At 41.9% G+C, this 23,195-nt stretch overlaps 1 protein-coding gene across 1 annotated transcript in view; it reads right to left on the bottom strand.

The window, feature by feature from the left end:
* The window catches only part of LOC306877416 (nebulin-like), a gene marked incomplete at both ends in the record, with an annotated part of 51,295 nt that overhangs the window by 17,034 nt on the left and 11,066 nt on the right, over positions 1–23,195 (bottom strand). The window contains 51 exon segments of the mRNA XM_079429192.1: positions 4,722–4,823; positions 4,904–5,014; positions 5,106–5,216; positions 5,310–5,414; positions 5,507–5,611; positions 5,696–5,800; positions 5,897–6,001; positions 6,077–6,184; positions 6,321–6,422; positions 7,498–7,602; positions 8,451–8,555; positions 8,663–8,767; positions 8,880–8,984; positions 9,071–9,175; positions 9,268–9,372; positions 9,467–9,568; positions 10,426–10,530; positions 10,627–10,731; positions 10,835–10,933; positions 11,051–11,155; positions 11,250–11,354; positions 11,445–11,552; positions 11,640–11,747; positions 11,830–11,937; positions 12,035–12,139; positions 12,231–12,335; positions 12,475–12,672; positions 12,760–12,873; positions 12,982–13,089; positions 13,176–13,280; positions 13,391–13,495; positions 13,589–13,639; positions 13,643–13,693; positions 13,772–13,969; positions 14,088–14,198; positions 14,336–14,443; positions 14,542–14,565; positions 14,571–14,645; positions 14,746–14,850; positions 14,948–15,052; positions 15,194–15,502; positions 15,588–15,644; positions 15,646–15,696; positions 15,792–15,893; positions 16,278–16,340; positions 16,454–16,558; positions 16,688–16,891; positions 16,991–17,129; positions 17,131–17,294; positions 22,730–22,837; positions 22,967–23,071. Coding sequence (XP_079285318.1) covers positions 4,722–4,823; positions 4,904–5,014; positions 5,106–5,216; positions 5,310–5,414; positions 5,507–5,611; positions 5,696–5,800; positions 5,897–6,001; positions 6,077–6,184; positions 6,321–6,422; positions 7,498–7,602; positions 8,451–8,555; positions 8,663–8,767; positions 8,880–8,984; positions 9,071–9,175; positions 9,268–9,372; positions 9,467–9,568; positions 10,426–10,530; positions 10,627–10,731; positions 10,835–10,933; positions 11,051–11,155; positions 11,250–11,354; positions 11,445–11,552; positions 11,640–11,747; positions 11,830–11,937; positions 12,035–12,139; positions 12,231–12,335; positions 12,475–12,672; positions 12,760–12,873; positions 12,982–13,089; positions 13,176–13,280; positions 13,391–13,495; positions 13,589–13,639; positions 13,643–13,693; positions 13,772–13,969; positions 14,088–14,198; positions 14,336–14,443; positions 14,542–14,565; positions 14,571–14,645; positions 14,746–14,850; positions 14,948–15,052; positions 15,194–15,502; positions 15,588–15,644; positions 15,646–15,696; positions 15,792–15,893; positions 16,278–16,340; positions 16,454–16,558; positions 16,688–16,891; positions 16,991–17,129; positions 17,131–17,294; positions 22,730–22,837; positions 22,967–23,071 — 5,604 coding nt within the window.

The raw sequence follows: 23,195 nt of genomic DNA, 5'->3' as shown, positions 1-23,195 counted from the left end.
TCCAGTCCCCCCCAAGAGAACATGCCACTGTTTTTGGTGTAATTCCTGATTATATTATACCCTTAGTCAAGTCTGGCCCTAAAGGTTGTTTAGACTCTCCTCTTTTTGACAACAATAACTTATTTGTTGACCAAAGACTTCTTCAATACCATGTCAAACAAAGACATTCATTCAATTATTAATAGCTCTCAGATTTCTTTACCTGCATGTGTGAGTTTTTGGAATAACATATTTAGTGATATAGAATGGAAAGAGTTTTGGCTTCTTTGACAAAAATTCTTCTTATCTAATAAAGTTGTTGAAGTCTCTATCAAAATTATCCATAATTGCTATCTGGTTAACTACAAACTTGCTAAATTTAACAATAGTATTTCCCCCAATTGTTGCTTTTGCTTTCAGTCTGAAGAAACGATCAATCATTTGTTTTGGGACTGTGCTTATTGTAAAGTGTTTGGGGTTGACTTTTCCAATTTTGTTAAAAAATATTTATATCCAAACTTCTGTATAACCCCAAATACAGAATTAGTTTTTTTGGTTACTCCTTAAAATTTAGACCCTTCTAAGCGCAAATTTATTATTAATTATTGCCATTTCTTGCTAAATTTTACATTCATAAATTTTCAAAGAAAACTCCTTACTTTTTTATTTTCAGGAAATATTTTGATGTGCATATAAACTCTTTAAGAAACCTTAAGCTCTTTAAATCATAATTCTATTGCATGTAAGACTTTTTCATGGTGTAAGTCTTATAAGATAACATAGTATGCTTTGGATTATTGTTTGTAACCCTCATTGTCCTTTGTTCTTACTTTGTAATTGTATTTGTTGTTCTGTTATTGAATAATAATAAAAAACCTGCTGTACGGGGCAGGTCCTAGATCGCAGTTAGGATACAGTATTTCGTTAATTAATTATTTACAGTCATTCATGTGACTGAAGTCTGTTTTTAGGTAACGTTAGTCTCGCGTAGCCAGACTGACGGCTGAAGGTCTGGGAACTTTGGCCGCTTTGAATGGCCAAGGCCTGCCCAAGAGGCCATATGACTGATAGGTAAAGCAACCAATTACGTTTAGTTTTGTTCTGCGTCATGTTTAGGTGCGTGGAAATGTCGCCAAAATAACAGACCGGTGTGTAAAACTCTCGGGCATATTTTAAAGATTCTTTAAATTTTTTCACATACTTTTGAGAATTCAGTGTTTAGTTGATCCTGACAAGCGCTCGTCATCAGTTGTAAACATGACGGCTTTCTTCTTTCGTGAGGGGGTTTGGCACCATGACATTTGTTTCCAGGTGAAACGTTAAAGAACGCGACACACGTCTCCTGGAAATCCTGTATAATCTAACCAATCCGATGACGACTTCGAAACTCCTGAAGTGTTTAGAGTGCACAAAGTGAGGGTGCATGCTAATTTTTATTTTTTTGTGCGTGTATGATTGGGGGGTTACTTTGAAAATAAAATAACCTGTTTCTGAATATTAACTGATTTAAATTTAAAATGTAGATTACTAGTGTAGAAGTAATTTTCAGCAACGAATGAAATGGGAAAAACACAATTTGTAAATAAAATATATATATATATATATATATATATATATAACAATTTAATAACATACAGCCTAGTATTAGAAGCCTAGTATTTCCCCCTTTTGGGGAAGTCGTGGCCTAATGGTTAGAGAGTCGGACTTGTAATCCAAAGGTTGTGGGTTCGAGTCTCCGGCCGGCAGGAATTGTAGGTGGGGGGAGTGAATGTCCAGCGCTCTCTCCACCCTCAATACCACGACTGAGGTGCCCTTGAGCAAGGCACCGAACCCCCAACTGCTCCCCGGGGCGCTGCAGCATAAAATGGCTGCCCACTGCTCCGGGTGTGTGTTCACGGTGTGTGTGTGTGTTCACTGCTGTGTGTGTGCACTATGGATGGGTTAAATGCAGAGCACAAATTCCGAGTATGGGTCACCATACTTGGCTGAATGTCACTAAAGAAAAGAATGTTCGTCAACTGATTGCAGGTGGTCGGATCAGCTCCGTAAAATAACCTACTGGAAGCTCTCTAGTTGTAGAATGTAGTAATTGATGTCATTAATACACCAATAAAATAAATTATCAATTTTATAATGGATAAATATAATTTCAGTATTAACAAGCCAAAACAAAGCGAAACTGAAGGTAAAGTTGGGCTCATATCCTACCTCTCTCAAGGTACCTCTCTCTGCACAAATCCAAACGTTTCCATATTCGGAATTCGGCACAACCCTATGGTCCTGTCAATCTTGCTCTGCGGCTCATGCTGTAGCAGATGTCTGCTGTCCAACTCAACTAGACTAACGCTACATTATTTATGTTAGGCCTATTATATAAAAATTGGTGGAAGGCCGAACACACTGGCACAAGCCTTAAGAGTTAGTAATCTATCTAGTTATCAAGATGTTACTTAAGTGTCCAGGGCTGTGCACACTCATAACATAAATCCTGGCTAAATGTGACATTCCTATGATTAGCCTACAGTACAGTAAAAATTAAATCCACCCTCAGCCGATTTGCATTTACAGGCTATTTGCAATGACCCTCCCATGTCCAAAACAGTGCTAGAATTGAGGTAAATCCTATAGAGGGTGACTTTTTTTTTGTTTTTAACAGGTTGAGGGTTATATTGGTGCTGCTATGCCATTGAGAAGTATTTAAATGACTATTTATTTGATCATGGTATCCATGACTAATATTGACTATACTATATTATTTATAGACTTTTGAGTTCATCAACCATATATACAAAAATATACATATTCAGTCAATGCAATGTCAGGCTATATAAAAAAAAGAGATGAGCTATTGTTTGTCTTTTTAATTACTTACCTTAATTAATATTTGACGTGACTTCTAAATACATTGAAATATCTCACAAAAGAAAAAATAGTCAAAAATAAACGGTCTATCGATGTCACGTCACATGCAGGAGTAGGGAAGCGAGGAACGTCTTGAATACTCAGACTTTTATTTACAAAGCTCAGGGATCGCTGGAGATACAGCTACACACAGGTTGCCATTAAGGAATGACGATCAGACCGGACACAGAGGCAGGGAAACACAGGGCTTAAGAACACAGGGAAATCAAAGAGGAAAAACAGAAACAGGTGCGGAGTAATTAAACAGGGCTAGGGACTAATTAACTAATGATGACAGGGAACGAGGACAGGAACAGGAAGGCCAAATATGGACACGAGAGGAGGGGGAAACAAGACACAGGACTGACAATAGATGTTGAGGTATTTACATTTTGACATCCTAAAAACAGACTTCAGTCACATGAATGACTATAAATAATTAACTAATGAAATGTACCGTATCCTAACTGCGTGAACTTAATCAGATTTGTCATCATTATTTTTTACTAAAAAAATATCTGGGGGACACCCCTACGTCTATTTTTTTTGTTTTAAATCTGTGCTTCTCATCCGTTCTGCACTGTCTATGGGTAGGGCAGCTTCACCATACAGATTTAACTATGCACAGCTAAATAAAACAGGATGGGTTCTGATTAAAATTTCTGAAATAAATATTTCTGCGAAACACGTTAGGTTGCACAGAAGAAAGCCCGATCTAGGACCTGCCCCGTACAGCAGCAGACAACTATCGCTTTCCTATTTAGCGCCCAAACTCTGGAACAATCTACCTAACACTGTTCGGGAAGCAGACACACTCTATCAGTTTAAATCTAGATTAAAGACCCATCTCTTTAACCTGGCGTACACATAGTACACAATCACATTTCTATAATTCAAATCCGTTAAAGGATTGTTAGGCTGCATTAATTAGGTCAACCGGGAACTGGGAACACTCCCCATAACACACGATGTACTTGTTACATTGTTAGAAGAACGGCATCTATGCTAATATTAGTCTGTTTCTGTCTTATTTCGAGGTCACCGTAGCCACCCAGATCCAGACTGTATCCAGATCAGATGGTCACTGCAGCCACCCGGATCCAGTCCGTATCCAGATCAGATGGTGGATCAGCACCTAGAGATGACCTCTACAGTCAGGACACCTAGATGAGCCCCAGAGACTGATCCCCAGTGAAGACCCTGTCTCCAAGACGGCCATCGAGACAAGACCACAGGAACCAGATGAGTCCTTTGCACAATCTGACTCTGCTTTAGCCTAGATTTAAACTGCTGATTTTATCTGGCCAGAGGAGAATGATACTATTTCGACAAACTATTTCCCGTCTAAATACTGTAAAGCTGATATAAAGCCACCCAGCTTTATATCAAGCCGATGTAAAGCTGCTTTGACACAATTTGCATTGTTAACAGGGCTATACAAATAATAGTGACTTGACTTGACTATTATTTTGTTGAACGAACTGAGGATGACGTCACAGACTCAGATTTGGTTGACCAATCTGCAGAAAGAGGCGTGTCATGACCACCCACAAGGGGAAAACAAATTTTGAAATTGTTTATCCATTTTCTACTCGTGAACCAAAAAACACTAAAATCGAGCCAAAATCTCATTTTTTTTTTTAACAAATGAAAAAACTACACAATGACTGTTTTCTCGTTACTGCTTATTTAATTTCAAATTGAAAAAAAAATCTATCAAAACGTACACGGACCACCATATATGGATGTTTTATATATGTGAACGAAAGTTTTATGTTTGGAATGACATAAGGGTGAGTAATTGAACAGAATTTGAACCGTCCCTTTAAAGTGTCCCTCACCTCACTGACGAGCTTAGAAGCTTGAGTGGCTTTCCTGATGTCTGGGTGGTCAGCAACCGAAGTGTACGTCAGCTTGGCTTTAGCCTCCTGCTTATAGGCGATCTATACAAAAAGAGACGCGGGATTTACAACGATCTCTGTCTGAGACTATTATCTGAGGCAGATACTTGTTAGTTCCTTACATTGCTTTGGTTCTTGGCCACTTCCATGGCATGTTGCACATCAGGAGGAGCAATCATTTGGTTGTAATTAGACTTGCCTTTCTCCTTCTCAAACTTCGCCTTGTACAATTTCTGTGAAAATATCATGTGAGATTATGATTGGCGATCTCAATCAATACAAATTAGATATATTGTAAGGTGAAAACTGAGTATTTAGACTTACAGCACTTGTGATTTTGCCAGCCTCTTTGCTGTGGGCAGTCTCACGAGTTTCAGCAAGAGTTGTGAAGCCGCCTGACTGGTGATCCTTTTTGCTGGCCTCCTTGTATCTGGTCTGCAGAAAAAGTTGTAAAACATGAATTTAAAAAAAATATTTTATGGTGCTTTAATGAATCTACACAAATGACAAAGTTACATTGTGCCTTACCTCAGACACAAGTTTAGCCACTGATTTAGCATGAAGGATTTGAGGAGTGTCATGGACAGCAATGTACTGGCCTTTGGCCTTCTCATACTTCTCCTTGTATTTCACCTGAAGAACCATGACATTTTTATTAGTTTAACTAGTCACATATTGTATGTTGATTCTCAAAAATAGAAAATGTATATGGAAAAGGCACTCACATCGCTGGCAAGCTCAGAGTTCTGCTTAGCCAGAATGGTGTATTTATCATCGGAAACAGACATTACACAGCCCTTCAACATTTCCTTATCGTACTTGTATTCAACCTGTGAATTACAAACAAATCAGTTCATTATCTGGATTTTTTTCTCTATAACTGAAACTGTGGTAGAAAACTGAATGCCACGAACATCACTCTGCTGGAAGCTGTTCTTAGCAGCATGGACAAAATCAGGTCTGTCCACAGTCCAGATCCATTTGTTCTTGGTGGCCTCATACTTCTTCTTGTAGTCAAGCTACAAGGAGGAAAACACAAATAATGAGATCCATAATAAGACGCTGACTTGCAATTCAGTTTCGCAGATGCTCAGTGCAGATCAATGCAGACTCACATTGCTGATGTTCTTGTAGGCTTCCTTGGCGGCACGAATTTCGTGAGCGTCAGGTGCAATATTGATGTGAGCCTTGTTTCTTTCATACACTTCCTTGTATTTCAGCTGTAAAAAAAAAGTATATGCTGACATAAAAAGAAATGAGTTCCTTTCTGCAAACGTAATTAAAGGTTAACCTACATTGCTGGTGATCTCCTTGACCTTCTTCATGTGCTGGCTCATGGGAGTGTCATGTCCAAGAGTGTAAATTGTCGCTTTCGTCTTGTTGTATTCCATCTTATAAACGATCTAGAGAAGCGAACAGATGAATGCATTCACATACAATGACTGGAGTAATTGTCAGGTGACACTGAAAATTAGTAACATCTATGTGCATGTACAAATGCTTTCCATATTATGGAAGGCAGATGGTGATGATACTCACATCGCTGATCTGCTTACTGCGCTTGGCAACTTGGTAATCAGGGGTATCCAACACTGTGGTGTACTTTGACTTGGCACGTTCATACTGCTCTCTGTACTTCCACTACAGGAAGTGATGGACAAGAAATGATAGTCAGAGAAAGCACATTTCCGAATCTTAATAAAAGTTATTAAAAGTTACGGCAAGTTGTATAATAACTGACAATATCATGCATTAAAAGGGAAATGTTTATCAAGCTGAAACTTGCCTTGCACAAAATTCATCCAGCGGAAAGCATGCAAAAAATGGCTTATGGATACTAGGATATTCAGCCGTCAATAAAGATCCACACAAACTTACATGCAACAGAGAACATGCAATATGCAGTGAGACAAAATATGGAAGTGAAAAGCAGCTTTAGGCAACAGTATACACAAAGACACTGACAAGTTAATGCTACTGTATAATGTCTTCATCTCTATGCTCATTCTTCTGCAAACTTTTGAACATGGCATATCATCTCCAAATGTATTTTTTCTTTTATTGATGCTTCTATTTATAAAACTAAATTTCACATTAAATATTGACATTTTGACTACATGTATTTTAAAACAAAACTATTTATTTTATAAAATATTTTAATGAATTCATTTAAATTATGCATCGTTTCTTTTTTCATTGTAAAATAACAACCTGATTCAAAGAAACTAGAGGCAAACACCACCATGACACCTTAAAGTAGGGGAGACCAGGCTAGTTGTCACACTTTTTACTCCACTGAATACAGTTCAGGGTAAAACATGTGACATCTTTCCCCCACAAACTGTGACGATTTGCCCTGGCCTGACATTTACGAAAACATCCTAATCCTAACATAGCTTAACTTTCAGTTAAAATCTATCTCTCCTATATAGTTGACTTGCATAAATGCCAGCTTGGTAATAAGGTGTCATAGTGCCAGTCTCTCCTACATACATCCTGTATAATGAAACATTACTTTACCTGTTTCTCCTAGCAAAATCTATGAAGTTATGGAAAGTGATCAGTGGATGTGTTTTAAAAGCAGGGTATGGTAGAAAATCCAAACTAGTGATAGTTAAAGGCTGCATATAACCATTAAGGGTGAAGTTAGGGGTGCATTGATCAAGGGATGAGATTTCTACGGGGCTTGGAGGACTACCAATGGGCAGATGGTTACCTTACTCCACATGCCAGAGTTGTACATGGCAACGAGAATATCAGGACGGAGCAGCTCATTGCAGCCACTCTTGAGTAACTCCTTGGCCTTGAATTTATATTTTCCCTGTCCATTGAGAAAACACACAGACGCACAAATCATGCCACAAGTGTAGACAGAGACAGAAAGTGGCTCCTGAATCCAGGTAGAGTTGCTCAGTTCCAAACTGTGTACTCCAGATAAAGGATTTCAAAAGAGTAACCTTAACTCATGACCCAACAACCAAACAGTTCAGATGAAGCAGTATCTGTAGCACACAGATTTGGTCCAAGCTGTGCACACTCAAAAAAGTCCTGTTTGGGTTTTGGAACACAAGCAGACACCTAAATCAGGGGAGAGAAAGAGACACATTCGAGAGAAATTGAAGCCATGCGACAGAGCCATCCAGTAGATCGGAGACGACTTCATGCTCGGGCCCCTGTGGCAGGCGATGGACCCGTAGGGGGCGGCTGGAGATGGTGGCTTTACCTGACTCATCTTGCTGGCCTCCTTAGCCAAGATGTTTCTAGGATCATCTACAACTATGGTGTACTTATCCTTAGACTTCTCATAGCTGGCACGGTAGGACCTCTGCTCAGGATTTCAAAACAGGAGTTAAAGACAACTGCCTCGAGAGCAGTAAAGATGAGCACTCATTCAGAGGAGAAAATATGTCATAACAGGTAAACTCAAAGTGAAATCTTTGTAAATATATGACAACATATAATTGTAACAGTCAACAATTTGAGATGGTATACATGTTAAGCATGTAATAGTTTACCTTTAAAGCTATACCCATTACAGAGGCAGTGGAAGACAAACAGGTTATGTAAGCATACACTTTGTATTTTTCTTGCTTCTCCATTATTCTCATTGTATTAAGCCATTAATATACCATTGTATTATGAAATGAAGTCATGCTTTCATTGACTTACATCATTGATCAAAAGTGAAGCGTTCTTGGCAGCCTCAAAGAATGGTGTGTTACATGAGTATTTGAAGTTGGCTCTGTTCTTTTCATAAGATGCTTTGTAGAGTCTCTGTTAACAAAAGCCAGTAGAAGAGAGTAAGTGGAGGCTTTGTTATACAGTATACCATAGTAATGAGTAAATGAGTAGAAATTAGTAAAATTGTGGTTTCTCTTTACTCCGCTGTAGAGGGCCTTGTTGTGTTCAGCATGCACCATCTCAGGTGTGTCCCACACGTAGCAACCGATGCCCTTGATCCAGTCCAGATCCTCTTTGTACTTGATCTAAAGTGAATAAGAACATGTGAGAGCAGTTAAACAGCAATATGAGTTTCTGTCAATGATGCCGTGAGCTGTCAAATTACAGAAACAAGTAGGACGCTTTAGTTATACTCACGTCACTGATGCAGCCCCTCACAATCTTGCTGTGGAAGAACTCAGGGCGGTCAGGGATAGACTTCCAGGTGCCCAATGTGCTGATGTACTTCTCCCTGTATTTGACCTGTAAAAGGAGTGAGTGAGTGACAGGATTGCTCAATAAATCACATTCATGTTTAAAGCAAACTAAAAGTCTTTAAGTTTACTGACCTCACTGATGTCATCTCTGACCCTCTTGGCACAGAGAATATCCAGGGCATCCTTGTCAGCGTGGTAATGTCCCTTAGACAGCTCAAAGGCCTCCTTGTAGCGCAACTAAAGAGTAATGATGTTGAATTTTAGAAGGGCTCTATTACTGATATCGAACAGTCCAATAAAGCAAGCAATAAGGCATCTGGTTGACTTACATCACTGGCGTTGAGGTAGGCTTTCTTGGAACGAACCAAGATTGATGTGTCATGGATGGGAGTATACTTGTGCTTCATCTTCTCATACTGTTCCTTGTACTTTTTCTAAAGATGATACAATAGAAGAATTATATGCTTGTCTGCATACAGACATGTTATTTAGTGCTAAAAAGATGTAAGTGTTGTGAAAAGCTCACACACTGTACACCACTTTCATGGAACGGGCATGATCCAAGATGGGAGTGTGTGATTCTGGGGTGAAGAAGGCCCTCTCCTTGGATGCCAGATCAATGTACTGGAACTGTGAAGAGTCAAAATATTTTATGGTGAATATCTACTTTTCTCCAGTGAATTGAGAAAATTTACCAGGTAAGAAATAAAAATTTATCAAGTAATAGAATGCTGTTTTGCATTATTTTTGTTGAAAAAATAAATAAATAAATAAAAGAAATATTTTTGTGCCCATGGCAATAGGATTATTTACAGTAGCTCTTTTAGTGACTAACAGCAGAGGTGACTGTGTAACTCACAGCATCATATTAGCCTCTTATTCTCTAACAGAAATGGCACTTGTCACAAAAAAAAGGAAACGTCATTTTTTCATCATATGACTGCCTAATTAATGCAAAGAATATTCCACATACAGTGTGTGTCAGCATATGAACTAGAACTAGTCAAATTTGAATGGTAATTTTTCTAAAGGTAAAGGTTGGTAAAAGACATGTAAAGTTGAAATAAACTACACAACTTAAAAATCTGAACAGATTTTAAAACATACTCTTTTTAACTTTGTAAATGGTTACAGAGAAAAAAACAGCATCATACACTAAATGAATGAGGATCACACTACCAGATTTTCAAGTCGTTTTAAACACAAATTCACACAGAAATATGTGCATGCTGCTAGGAGATGCGAGACAAATAAAAATAATACAGTGGTATGCATTATAAAATCAGCTTAAAATATCAAATATGTTTGAAATCCTCAGACTGGATGAAGTCTGTGTTTTGTACATCTTTGATTGGAAATGTCAGCGAGGGTCAGACTGTCGTTTGTAAATTTTACCACTCATTTAATTCTGAACCCTGAGAATGATTGACACATTATAACAAGTCATTATTTACATTTAATTGCGGTTAGGGCTCAAAATGACTTACATGGTTGGTCAGACTCTGTGCCCACTTGGCTCTCTTAATTTCCAGGCCATCCACAGTGGTGGTGCATTTTGCCTTTTCCTTATTACCCTCAGCTCGGTACACAATCTGTGGACAGAAACAGATAAAGAGATATTTAATAATGTGAATAGGCTTTAAAACAGGTTGAGATGTCAGGCCTGTGGCCGATATAGAATCACTCACATTACTCATGTGGGTCTTGAGTTCAGTCACACGCTTGTACTCTGGTGTGTCCAGGACTACACTGAAGTTGGAATAGTTCTTCTTGGCATCAACCTCATGTGATTTCTAGATAATAAAAAAATAATAATCCTGATTAGTATAAAAAAATAATCAGAATGAACCATTATGAGTGAAATATGACCTGCATGGTAAGTGAATGAATAATTACTCTGAACTTGGTAATCTCACGGATTCGGATCATCTCAGGGGAGTCGGCCATAAAGCAGCCAATGCCTCTCAGCCAATGCAAATCCTCTTTATATTTCAGCTGCAGAAGACATAAACACAGTTAACATACCTGCAAATGTTAAGGCGGGAAATGCTATGCATGCATGTCTTGCAGTATGCCACAGTAAATTTGAGTGCATGTATGGGTGACACCTATATCGCTGTTGATCTCGTTGACGTGGAAGCAATGCATCAGCTGTGGGGTGATGGACATGGGTAGAAGAGTTCCTCTGCTGTTGAAGTACTTCTCCTTATAGCACAGCTGTAGAGGGAAATTAACCATTATTAGGGCATCAAATAATTTTGGGGGTGTAGCATGAGACAGAACTCATGTTTCATAATAAAGACATACTTACATCACTAATTGCTTGTTGAGTGGCTTTAACCTGCCGGATCTCAGGTGTGTCATACTCAGAGTGTATCTTGTCCTTTTCCTTCTCATATTTCTCACGATAAAGTCGCTATGACAAAATGAAACCTTGTTAATATCCTCGTTTGTGATAAAGTTTACATTTACAAAGTGAAAAGCTTTATATTTATCTTGAACTTACTTGGTTGATGACCTTGTTAGCCTTCCTGATGGAGACAAAGTTGACACCTTCAGGATCTAGTATGTAGCTCCTGGCTTTCATCAGCTCATAGGCTTCCTTGTACTTCATCTACAGACATTGGAACATCAGATGAGATGCATTCATAACATTTAATTTCTTTTTTTTTTCATTTTGAAAACTGAGGTGTTCTCGTACATTGCTGGTGATGATGCTGTTGGCCTTGGCCTGTTTGTTTAGGGGAGTGTCGTAGGGCAGAGAGTAACCAGTGGGCATAAACATCTTATTGGCCTCTTTGTAGATGTTCTGAAAGAAAGGAAGTGATATGAAGCAAACATCAACATAGAGATCAGTATACGTTCTTGTGTATTGGTAAGCGGCATCTTACGTCGCTCTGGATGTAGTTGGCTTGACGGGACCTTTCAGTATCGACAGTCACAGCGGGAGCTGTGTTTTTACCCATGACGTTTGTGATGTAGTCATGACGGTAGTTAAGCTGTAGACAGAAATTATATTAGTTAGAAGGTTCTGCTTCAATCAAATTGCAGTAAAAGCCTTTTAATGTAAGTTGATTCATGTTTTTGAGGAGATACCTCACTCAAGTTCTTGGCGCTCTGCTTGCATGTTTCATAGACGGGGGTGTCTGTCACCACAGTGTAGTCCTTGAAGTGCTCGATTCCCTTAGCTCTGTAAAGATTCTGAAAGAGAGCAGCACATAGGAGAAGAAGACAACATGTGAGAGGATGGAGAAGGAGGTGTAAACTGAAAAAAAAATTATATGAGACTTACTTCGCTCTGCAGCTTCATAGATTGTTTACAACGAAGAATCTCAGGAGTGTCCCAAGCATAGCAGCCAATACCCTTCAGCCAGTTGAGGTCATCTTTGTAGAAGATCTGAAATTAGATGCAATGTGAAGGCTACAGCTACCAAAAGACCTCAAACCCGTAAGCAATCTCATTTAAACTTGTTTGGCATTTGCACATGTAGTACACAAAAATTTGAAGCATGTTTGGAGGTACAGGCATTACTCACGTCGCTCAGTTGCTCGTTGACCTTGCGGGCGTGCACGTACACCTGCATGTCAGGCAAGCAGATCCACTGGTGCAGATATTTACGGTAGTCAACCCCACTGACAGTCTTCTGAGTATTGCGTGCGGATATGATATCAAGCATGTCGGGAGGTACATGGATCTTTGCCTTGGTTTTCTCATATTTGTCTTTGTACAGGCGCTAATGGAAAAAGTGTTACAAAGAAGTTTCAATTATTTGGACATTTAGTAAGTTACAAAACTGGACCTCAGCTGACACTTTACTCACATCCAGAACCAGTTTTCCAGCTTTGATACATCTTGCAGTAGCGGGGTCATCCTCAAGACACTTAGGCAGGCTGTACAAGGTCTTGAACTTCTCATAATCTTCCTTGTATTTAACCTACAGAAACCAAAGAAGGTGTAATGTCCAGTATGTTTAGGACAATCAGGCAGTTCTCTTTCTATGGAGGCAATAAGAATTGGAGAAGGGATTGGTGAAGAGACTCACATTGCTAAGGACAACCTTCTGTTGTTTGGCATGGACTAAAGCATGGGAATCATGAGGGATGCTGTAGCTCTTGGCCTTGATCTTGTCCCAAGCGGCAGAATAGGCTTTCTGAATGTACACAAAGATATTTCAGAAACTAGGACAACAAATAAAACCAGTAACTCTGCATTTTGGAGGTTTTTATGCAGGCTTACGGTGCTGTAGATCTCCTTCAGGTTGAAGCATCTTGCGTAGTCACAGGTGTCCAGAACAGTGGTGTAAATGTGTTTCTCCTTACGATATGCCTCTCTGTAGTTCAACTGTAGATAAAACATAAAATATGCAGCATATTACCAAGTGAATTCAAAAGTATTGTGCTTTTAATAGTATTCAAGTAAGCACTTCATGGGAGATTAATGGGAGTTCTAACCTCGCTGGCCCAAGTGTGGCCCAGTACAGCAGTGACATATGCAGGTGTGTCTGTCACAATGGAGTAGTTATTCCATTCCTTCTTGCCTTCTGCCTTATATTTAATCTGTGTGGAAACAAACATTTAACATTCAGACAGGTGGAAACATAATGTCTTTTCATTGTAAATGGCTAGATGAGTCGCAAATATTTTCCTCACATCACTCTGAAGCTCATATGACTTCTTGGCACGCACGATCTCAGGAGTGTCCTAGGCGTAACAGCCAACGCCTTTCATCCAGTTCAGGTCTTCTTTGTAGAACACCTGCCAAGGAGAAACTAGTCAAATGCAGCCATTCAACAAACCTGACTCAGTCTAAATATCACTGTGACCATAACCCACATCATTCAAGATCTCATTGGCCTTGCGTGCACGGATGGCATCGTTCTGATCAGGGTGGCATGTCCACTGGTGCAGGTATGTACGGTATAGCACATCACTCAGGATTTCCTGGCATTTCTTGGCAACCACATGGCTGATCATATTAGCAGGAATGTGGAGCTTAGTTTTGGTTTCATTGTAGGCTTTGTGGTAGTCTCTCTGTTAGACAGATCAAAAAAGTCTTGTTAATGAGGAATTAAAATATAAACTATAACAAGTGAATATCAAAGACCAGCGACCTTAGAACTCAGGCATAGTAATAATAAAAACAACTCACCAGATTCTTCATTTTTTCCATTTGGCCAGAGCGAACCACCTCAGGGTAGTCAACCAGTGTTGAAGCCATGTAGTGGCCTTTGGCTTTCTCATGAGCATCAAGGTACTTATACTGCAGTATTTTAATACAAGAAACAATTAACAATTGTTTACATCACTTAAAAACCAGTTTTAACAGTGTTTGAAGCAACAACAAAAAAAATCAACATTTGAAAACATTTCAGTGAAATCATCATTTTTGATACTTACATTACTGATCATGTCTCTGGCCCTCTTGGCTTGTTGTACTGGTATATATTCATGATTCAGCTGGTAGCCAGTCGCTTTGCTCTCATCCCAGTTGAATTTGTACAATTTCTAGAATAACAACAACAAAACTTTCTAATTCTAAATATAATGTATCACATAAATAAAATACAAATACATACAAAAAAGTCTAGAATGGGCATTGCTACCTCACTGATCATCTTTGCGACCTCTCAGAGTGAGTCAGCTGTGGTGTATCCTCGGATCCGATGTAGTGGCCCTTCTCCAGGTTAAATGATTCTTTGTACTTCAGCTGAGTAACAACAGAAAGATCGACGTGGTAGATAAGTTAACCTCTTCACACCCATTTTCCCCTTAGAAGACGAAAATGCCCAAATTTTAGACACACTTACATCACTGAGGTTAAAGGCGTTAACCTTTGCAAGAACAATCTCAGGGCGATCCACAATGTGGGTAAATCTGCCAAAGTTTTCCTTAGCATTCTTCTTGTAAAGTCTCTGCATGGGGAAAAGAAACAGGCATTGTTGTAAGATAATGGAGGTTTGTATTATAAGTGAGAATTTGCGGGGAAAAAAACTGGCTGTTCAAACTTACCTCATTCATAATCTCCTGGGCTTTTCGGACTTTGACATGATCCACACAATCAGCAGCCACCCATCCACAACCCCGTAACCATTCCAGATCTGCTTTGTAGACATTCTGGAGGAAGAGTATAATATTTAATTCAGAGCAGTCAAATCAACTGTCTCATAAAACAAACAAAACTTTACCTTTATTCTCATATTTTAATAAAGAAGAAGAATAATTTTGATTTAAAAAACCTCATTAAACAATACTTACGTCACTGGCCAAGTCATATGCTTTACGGGCCTGAATGACATCGTTTTGATCAGGCAAGCATGTCCACTGGTGCAGGCGAGTTCTGTAGTTGTCATCATTGACTTGGATCTGGCTCTTTGCATGTTCAAATGCCAGCATGTCCACTGGAAGGTTGAATTTAGTTTTGGACATGTTGAAGTCCTTCTTGTAGAGAGCATCACTAGCAATCCTAGCTGAGTTCAAGGCCAGCATGAGCAGAGGATCATCTTGGACGCTCAGGGCTCCAATGTGATGACCAACTTGCTTACGATAACCCTCTTTGTACTTGTACTGCAAAAAAGAGGATAAATTATTTGTGAGCATGAATAAAATTAACGTGAACTGGGTTTTGGTATAGTTTTATATATTTACTTACGTTACTCTGTACTTTAGAGGTCTGGATGCATTGTTTAATTGGAACTGCATCTCCGGGGCATGAAGTATGATGTGGCCTTGGTCTTGTCCCAGTTTTTGGTGTAGAAGTGCTACAAGTGGTGTTTCAAATGGCATTTCTGTTAGTACTCACGTTTAAGCAATCATTACAGAAAACATTCATGTCTCAAAAAGAAAATTGCATTACCGGGTGATACATTTTGGACAGTTCCCTGGCTGTAGCCAAAACTGGAGAGTCTGTCAGTGTGTATTTAATCTTGTCCTGGTGCCAGGCCTCACGGTACTTAGCCTGAGAAGAAAAAATAAAACGGATACTTAGAGAACAGTCATATCTGAAAACCACACGTGAAACTAATGTTGTGGGCATGACAACATGATTTTGAGAGAACATGATTTTGTCAACTAAATATACTGTAATAGTTATGTTGTTCAATAGTAATAGCAAAAGCAATGGTAGTAGTAACTATGAAAAACACAATGCTTAATATACCCACATTTATACATCTATTTTTAAAATAAACTTTTATTTCAGTTTTCAGTTTTATTTCTTTGTTTTTATTTTCTTATTCTTAATGACTTTCTAAAATTATTTTATTTTGCATATGTAATGCACTTTGAACTGTTTTACTGTTATGAAGTGTACTATTAATTCAAACTAAAACATTTATATATTATGTTCCTTAGGCAGGAAGTAGCCCTTCTTTAGGCTGTTCTCATAGTCTTGACGGTAATATTTCTGCAAAGAACATGATGAAGCAACACATACTGATTTAACAGGATTAAAAACTAAACTAGTGTGCATTTATTTCTGATTTATTGGTCGATACAAAACAGTGCTGCTGTACTTACGATGCTTGTGTTGAGTTTGTTTTGTTTTCCAAGAACAATCTCAGGTGTGTCTGGCATGACATGGATATGGATCTTCTCCTTATTCCAGGCATCAACATATGCATTCTGCAATGCAATAATAATGAGACACATTCACCTCTGGTCTACAAAATCTCAGCCTGCAACAGTGATTTCAAACAGCAATTTATTTTTACCTTTTACACAGATTAGTAAACTTTTCTAGGAAAATAATACCTTGTCCATGATCTTGGCATTAGCTTGAGCAAGAGCAAAAGGTACGGCATCTGTCTTGCTTGTATACTTGAAGTTTCTAGGATGCTGTCTGTACTTCCTTTCACTCAGAATCTCAGCAGCCTTTTTAGCCTTCTCTGCATCAACTGAGCCTATGGGTACCCATCCTGTACCTCTGATCCATTCCATATCAGCCTTATACACAGCCTGATGGCACAAAATACACGAGAAACAGTAAAACAATGCTGGTAGTATACGGTAGGTCTATTTATTATGGTTACAAATGAAAATCCAACAGAAACGCACATCACTCTGAAGATCGTAGACCTTCCTGGCCTGGACAACATCATTGGAGTCGGGCAGGCAGGTCCAGTTGTGCAGGTAGGTTCTGTAGTTGGCATCATTAACTTGGATCTGACATTTCTTGGACAGCTCAAGAGACAGCAGGGAGGTGGAACTTGGTCTTGGACTTGTTGAAGTCCTTCTTGTAAAGAGCATCACTAGCAATCCTAGCTGAGTTCAAGGCCAGCATGATCAGAGGATCATCTTGGACACAGCGAGCCCCAATGCGATGGCCAACTTGCTTACGATAACCAACCTTGTACTTGTACTGTGAAAAATCCATTAAAACATTCATTACATTCTGATAAGTACACAGTAATCACATGCTGGGTCCAATAAGGAAGAAAGACTTACATTACTAGCAATGGCACATGATGCTTTACCTATAAAGATGGCTCCTATTTACATTTATGCAATCAAATACAAAATGCATGAGTCAGCTTGTAATATAAGCTAATGTTACGAAGGTATTGTCACGGGAAAAACGAGGTGGAAGCAAAGATGCAAGTATAAACAGTATTTATTAGGTCAGAGGACACAAACTGAGTAAAGTCTCTCGGGTGGGCTGGTGGCGCAGGGACGAGATGGACAGCGTGCTGGTGACGAGTGGTGATGGTGAATCCAGTGCAGGTGAACATCCAGACGAGACGAGAACCACGAAGAATCCAGACAGACGAAGACCAGGAACACAGTAGCAGACGGCACACGATGAACAACACGGAGGACATCAACCAACGATCTGACAAAGAGAGGAGAGTGCGGTGAGGCTTTAAAGGTGAGTGGATTGGCAGCAGCTGGTGCGGGGAGTGAGATCAGCTGGCGCGCTGATGAGCGCTGAGCGGTAACGCCCACTCACACATCCACACACACAGAGAACAACAATTACACGAGACATGAAGAAACCAGTGAATTCATGAACCGTGACAGTACCCTCCCTCCTAGGAACGCCTCCTGGCGTTCCCAGACTCCCTTACCTGTCGATTGTAATCATCAATAAGGGAGTGATCCAGGATGTCTCTAGCCGGTACCCAACTTCTCTCCTCCGGACCGTAACCTTCCCAGTCCACCAAGTACTGGAATCCGCGTCCCCTCCGCCTAGAGTCCAGAATACGATTGACCGAATAAGCGGGTTCCCCTTCTACGAGTCGCGGCGGTGGGGGAACCGGGGCTGGCGGATTTATGCGTGCATAAAACACGGGTTTAATTTTGGACACATGGAAAACGGGATGAATCCTCCTGTACACTGGAGGGAGATTGAGGCGGACTGTCACCGGACTAATGATCTTGGTGACAGCGAACGGGCCAATGAATTTAGGAGCAAGTTTATTAGACACGGAGCGGAGAGGAATGTTCTTAGTAGAAAGCCACACTTTGGAACCGACGACGTATACGGGAGGTCTAGACCGGTGGCGATCGGCCTTGGCCTTGGTGCGTGCTCCCACCTGGAGTAGAGTCTCGCGGGCTCTAGTCCAAGTGCGATGACACCTCTGGACAAAGGCGTGGGCGGAGGGAACCGCGACTTCGGATTCCAGACTAGGAAAAATTGGTGGCTGGTAACCTATGCTGCATTCAAACGGAGACAGGCCCGTAGATGACACTGGTAACGAATTGTGGGCGTACTCCACCATTGACAGTTGTTGGCTCCATGAGGAAGGATTCTTGGAGACCAGACATCGCAACGTTCTCTCCAAATCCTGGTTGGCTCTCTCAGTTTGACCATTGCTCTGGGGATGAAACCCTGAGGACAGACTAACAGTGGCACCCAGCAATTTACAAAACTCTCGCCAAAATTTGGACACAAATTGGGGTCCTCTGTCGGAAACCACGTCCGTCGGGAGGCCATGTAACCGAAAGACGTGGTCAACGACTGTTACCGCTGTCTCCTTGGCTGAGGGTAATTTGGGCAAGGGAATAAAGTGGGCCGCCTTCGAGAATCGGTCCACCACGGTCAAAACTACCGTGTTACCCTGAGAGGGTGGGAGGGCGGTGACAAAATCTAGAGCGATATGGGACCAGGGTCTCGAAGGGACCGGCAGCGGTTGAAGGAGCCCATCTGGGGGTCTATTGGAAGTCTTACCAGTGGCACAAACTGAGCAAGCCAAAACAAAACTGTGAACATCACGAGCCATAAGTGGCCACCAAAATCGTTGCTTGACTAAAGATGTAGTGCGACTGACTCCTGGATGACAAGCCACATTGGAACAATGACCCCACTGAATAACGTCGGACCGTAATCCCTCCGGCACAAATAACCGGTTCGGTGGGCAGCCGACCGGAGGCGTTACCCCTTGTAAGGCTGTTTTGACCTTCGATTCGACCTCCCATGTGAGTGTGGAAACAATAAGTGTTTCTGGAAAAATGCACTCGGGAGTAGACGGGCGATCGGAACGGTCAAAAATACGTGATAAGGAATCGGGTTTGATGTTCTTGGAACCCGGGCGGTACGAGAGAGTGAAATCAAAACGTCCGAAAAAAAAGTGCCCACCGAGCCTGCCTGGAGTTCAATCTTTTGGCAGTTCTAATGTATTCCAAGTTCTTATGATCGGTCCATACGATAAAAGGTACCCCCGACCCTTCTAACCAGTGACGCCACTCCTCCAATGCTAACTTAACTGCCAACAACTCTCGGTTACCAATGTCATAATTACTCTCGGCGGGGGACAAACGATGGGACAAAAACGCGCATGGATGCATTCTGTCGTCCGCCGGAGAGCGCTGGGATAGCACTGCACCTACCCCCACCTCTGACGCATCGACCTCCACCACAAACTGACGTGATGGATCAGGGGTGACTAAGATGGGGGCTGAAACGAAGCGGCCCTTCAGTTTGGCAAACGCAGCCTCAGCTGCGTCTGACCACCTGAACGTAGTCCTGGGGGAGGTCAAGGCAGTCAGAGGCGCGGCTAGTTGGCTGAAATTGCGAATAAAACGCCGGTAGAAGTTGGCGAAGCCCAGAAACCTCTGTAGGGCCTTACGGGAATCTGGACTTGGCCACTCCACCACAGCCTTAACTTTGTCAGGATCCATGCGCACTCCCTCGGACGACACAATGTACCCTAGAAAAGGAACAGACTGTGCATGAAAAGCGCATTTCTCCGCCTTGACAAAAAGCCCATTCTCTAGCAACCTCTGAAGCACTCGCCGGACGTGCTGCACATGTTCCTGGAGAGATGAAGAAAAAATCAGTATGTCATCCAGGTAAACATATATGAACTGATCTACCATATCTCGCAGCACATCATTGACGAGTGCCTGGAAGACCGCTGGGGAGTTGGACAGCCCGAAGGGCATGACCAAGTATTCAAAGTGCCCCCTAGGGGTGTTAAAAGCAGTCTTCCACTCATCCCCCTTCCTAATGCGGACCAAATGATAAGCATTACGTAAATCCAATTTTGTGAAAATAGACGCTCCCTGCAATCTCTCGAAGGCTGAAGACATTAACGGCAAAGGATAAGTATTCTTTACCGTGATGTTGTTCAGTCTCCGGTAATCAATACAAGGTCGCAGGGATCCGTCCTTCTTCCCCACAAAAAAGAACCCCGCCCCCGCTGGAGAAGAGGAGGGGCGGATGAACCCCGCTGCTAGAGAATCAGAAATATATTTCTCCATTGCCTCTCTCTCTGGAACAGAAAGTGAATATAACTTGCCCTTAGGCGGAGACGTACCTGGCAGTAACTCTATAGCACAGTCATAGGGACGGTGCGGAGGGAGAGAAGCAGCACGAGACTTACTGAACACCTCCTTCAGGTCGTGATACTCCGTGGGCACGTTTGACCAATCCACTGCCTCCTCCTGCAACGTAGAAACAGAAACGGACGGACAAGCAGACACAAGACAAGACTTATAACATTCACTGCTCCATTCTGATACTGATTTCTGCTGCCAATCGATCCTGGGGTTGTGTTTGGTGAACCAAGGGTGACCTAAAACGATGGGTGCCAGGGGGGAGTCCAGAATGTAGAATGAGATGGTTTCGGAGTGGTTGCCAGATACAATGAGTGTGACGGGTCCAGTGGTGAAGGAAATGATGGGAAGGGCTTGGCCATTGAGGGCGTGAACAGCGATGGTCTGAGTGAGGGGTAGAAGGGGAGCTTGAATCTTGAGTGCAAACGTGTGGTCCATAAAATTACCCTCGGCCCCAGAATCCAGTAGTGCTTGACAGTAGTGAGTGTGGGCTGACCATCGTAGTCTTACCGGGAGGAGTGTAGATGTTGATGAGGTCTTCTCTGCAGAGATCCCACCCGACAGTAGCCTCAACCTTACTGCCGGGCTTGCCCCTTTTGCCGGGCAGTTGTAAGAAAAGTGTCCTGCCGCGCCACAGTAAAGGCATAGGCCCTGGGACCTCCGCCTCTCCTTCTCCTCCCGGGAAAGCCGAGCTCGCCCGACCTGCATGGGTTCGTGATCGTAGACGGGGCTGACCACGTCCCTGCCGCTGGCTTGTAAATCCTGTGTTACTGCAGGAACACGAGCGGGTAACAGCCAGCGCTCGACTCGGGAGATTCGGGAATCCACCCGAATAGCCAGTTCGATCAACCCATTGAGGGAAGCGGGTAAATCCATGGTGTAAATCTCTTTCTGGACGCGGTCAGCCAGCCCATGCAGGAACATATCCCACTGCGCCTCCTCGTTCCACTGACACTCTGCCGCCAGAGTCCGGAACTCGATGGAGTAATCCGACACCGACCTTTCCTCTTGTCTTAGATCCGCGAGGATCCGAGCCGCCTCTCTTCCCGCGACCGCACGGTCAAAAACTCCTTTCATCTCGGCGGAGAGTGTCTGGAACGAGGCACAGCATGGATCTTGGTTCTCCCACACCGCTGTTCCCCATAGCGCCGCTCTCCCTGTCAGTAGCGTGAGCACGAATGCTACTTTGCTCTGTTCACTCGCAAAGGTTCTGGGCTGCAGAGAAAAGTGCATCAAACAGCGAGTTAAAAATGCTCTGCAGAAGTTTGGCTCACCGTTGTATAACTCGGGAGTGGGTAGGCAGGGCTCTGACAGGGAGGCGTTCTCAGGTGGTACGAGGGGAGTTGGCGGTGTGGGTGGCGCAGTGGGAGCTTGCAGATGTTGTAAGTGCTGGGTGAGCTCGGACACCTGCGCCACAAGAGCTTGAATGGCCCGACCCGAGTCCTTCATGTTCCTCTCCTGGGCATCCATCCGGGAAACGCTGGATCGGATGAAATCCTCCAGAGAGGAAGAGGATCCACTTGCTGCTTCCATAGCTTGGTCAGATCGTTCTGTCACGGGAAAAACGAGGTGGAAGCAAAGATGCAAGTATAAACAGTATTTATTAGGTCAGAGGACACAAACTGAGTAAAGTCTCTCGGGTGGGCTGGTGGCGCAGGGACGAGATGGACAGCGTGCTGGTGACGAGTGGTGATGGTGAATCCAGTGCAGGTGAACATCCAGACGAGACGAGAACCACGAAGAATCCAGACAGACGAAGACCAGGAACACAGTAGCAGACGGCACACGATGAACAACACGGAGGACATCAACCAACGATCTGACAAAGAGAGGAGAGTGCGGTGAGGCTTTAAAGGTGAGTGGATTGGCAGCAGCTGGTGCGGGGAGTGAGATCAGCTGGCGCGCTGATGAGCGCTGAGCGGTAACGCCCACTCACACATCCACACACACAGAGAACAACAATTACACGAGACATGAAGAAACCAGTGAATTCATGAACCGTGACAGGTATATACTCACATCACTAATAATGTCTCTGGATGCTTTAGCAGCTTTGATGGCGACAGCATCAGGTTTGAGGTCGTAGCCTTTCCTGAAGTTGTCCTCAACTGCTTGTCTGTACAGTTTCTACAAGCTAAATTTTTATTTCTTTTTTTAAGTAAAATAATAAATAGGACTAATTTTTGAAATCAAACAGAATGCATGAATTTGAAATATATAATGAAGAAAGAACAATCATTCAGAAGTGATACCAACCCTACTATTGTTCATTGCATTAGCACTTGAGAGCACAATCTCTGGGGTATCAGCAGGGATATGGATCTTGACCTTGTCACTCTCCCATGCTGCATGGTATTGATGCTAAAATGTGAAAAAAAGTTTGTGACAATTTCAATACTATGAGAGTTGTTTTTGTGGAAAATTAAAACATCCTGCAATGAATAAAAATAACGTGAAAACAAAATAATGTACAAACTAATATATA

This window comes from Barbus barbus (assembly GCF_936440315.1).
Source record: "Barbus barbus genome assembly, chromosome: 11".
In the NCBI taxonomy this organism is placed as follows: domain Eukaryota; kingdom Metazoa; phylum Chordata; class Actinopteri; order Cypriniformes; family Cyprinidae; genus Barbus; species Barbus barbus.
Note: the sequence above shows the minus strand (reverse complement) of the source record. Positions and strands in the feature narration are given on the sequence as shown.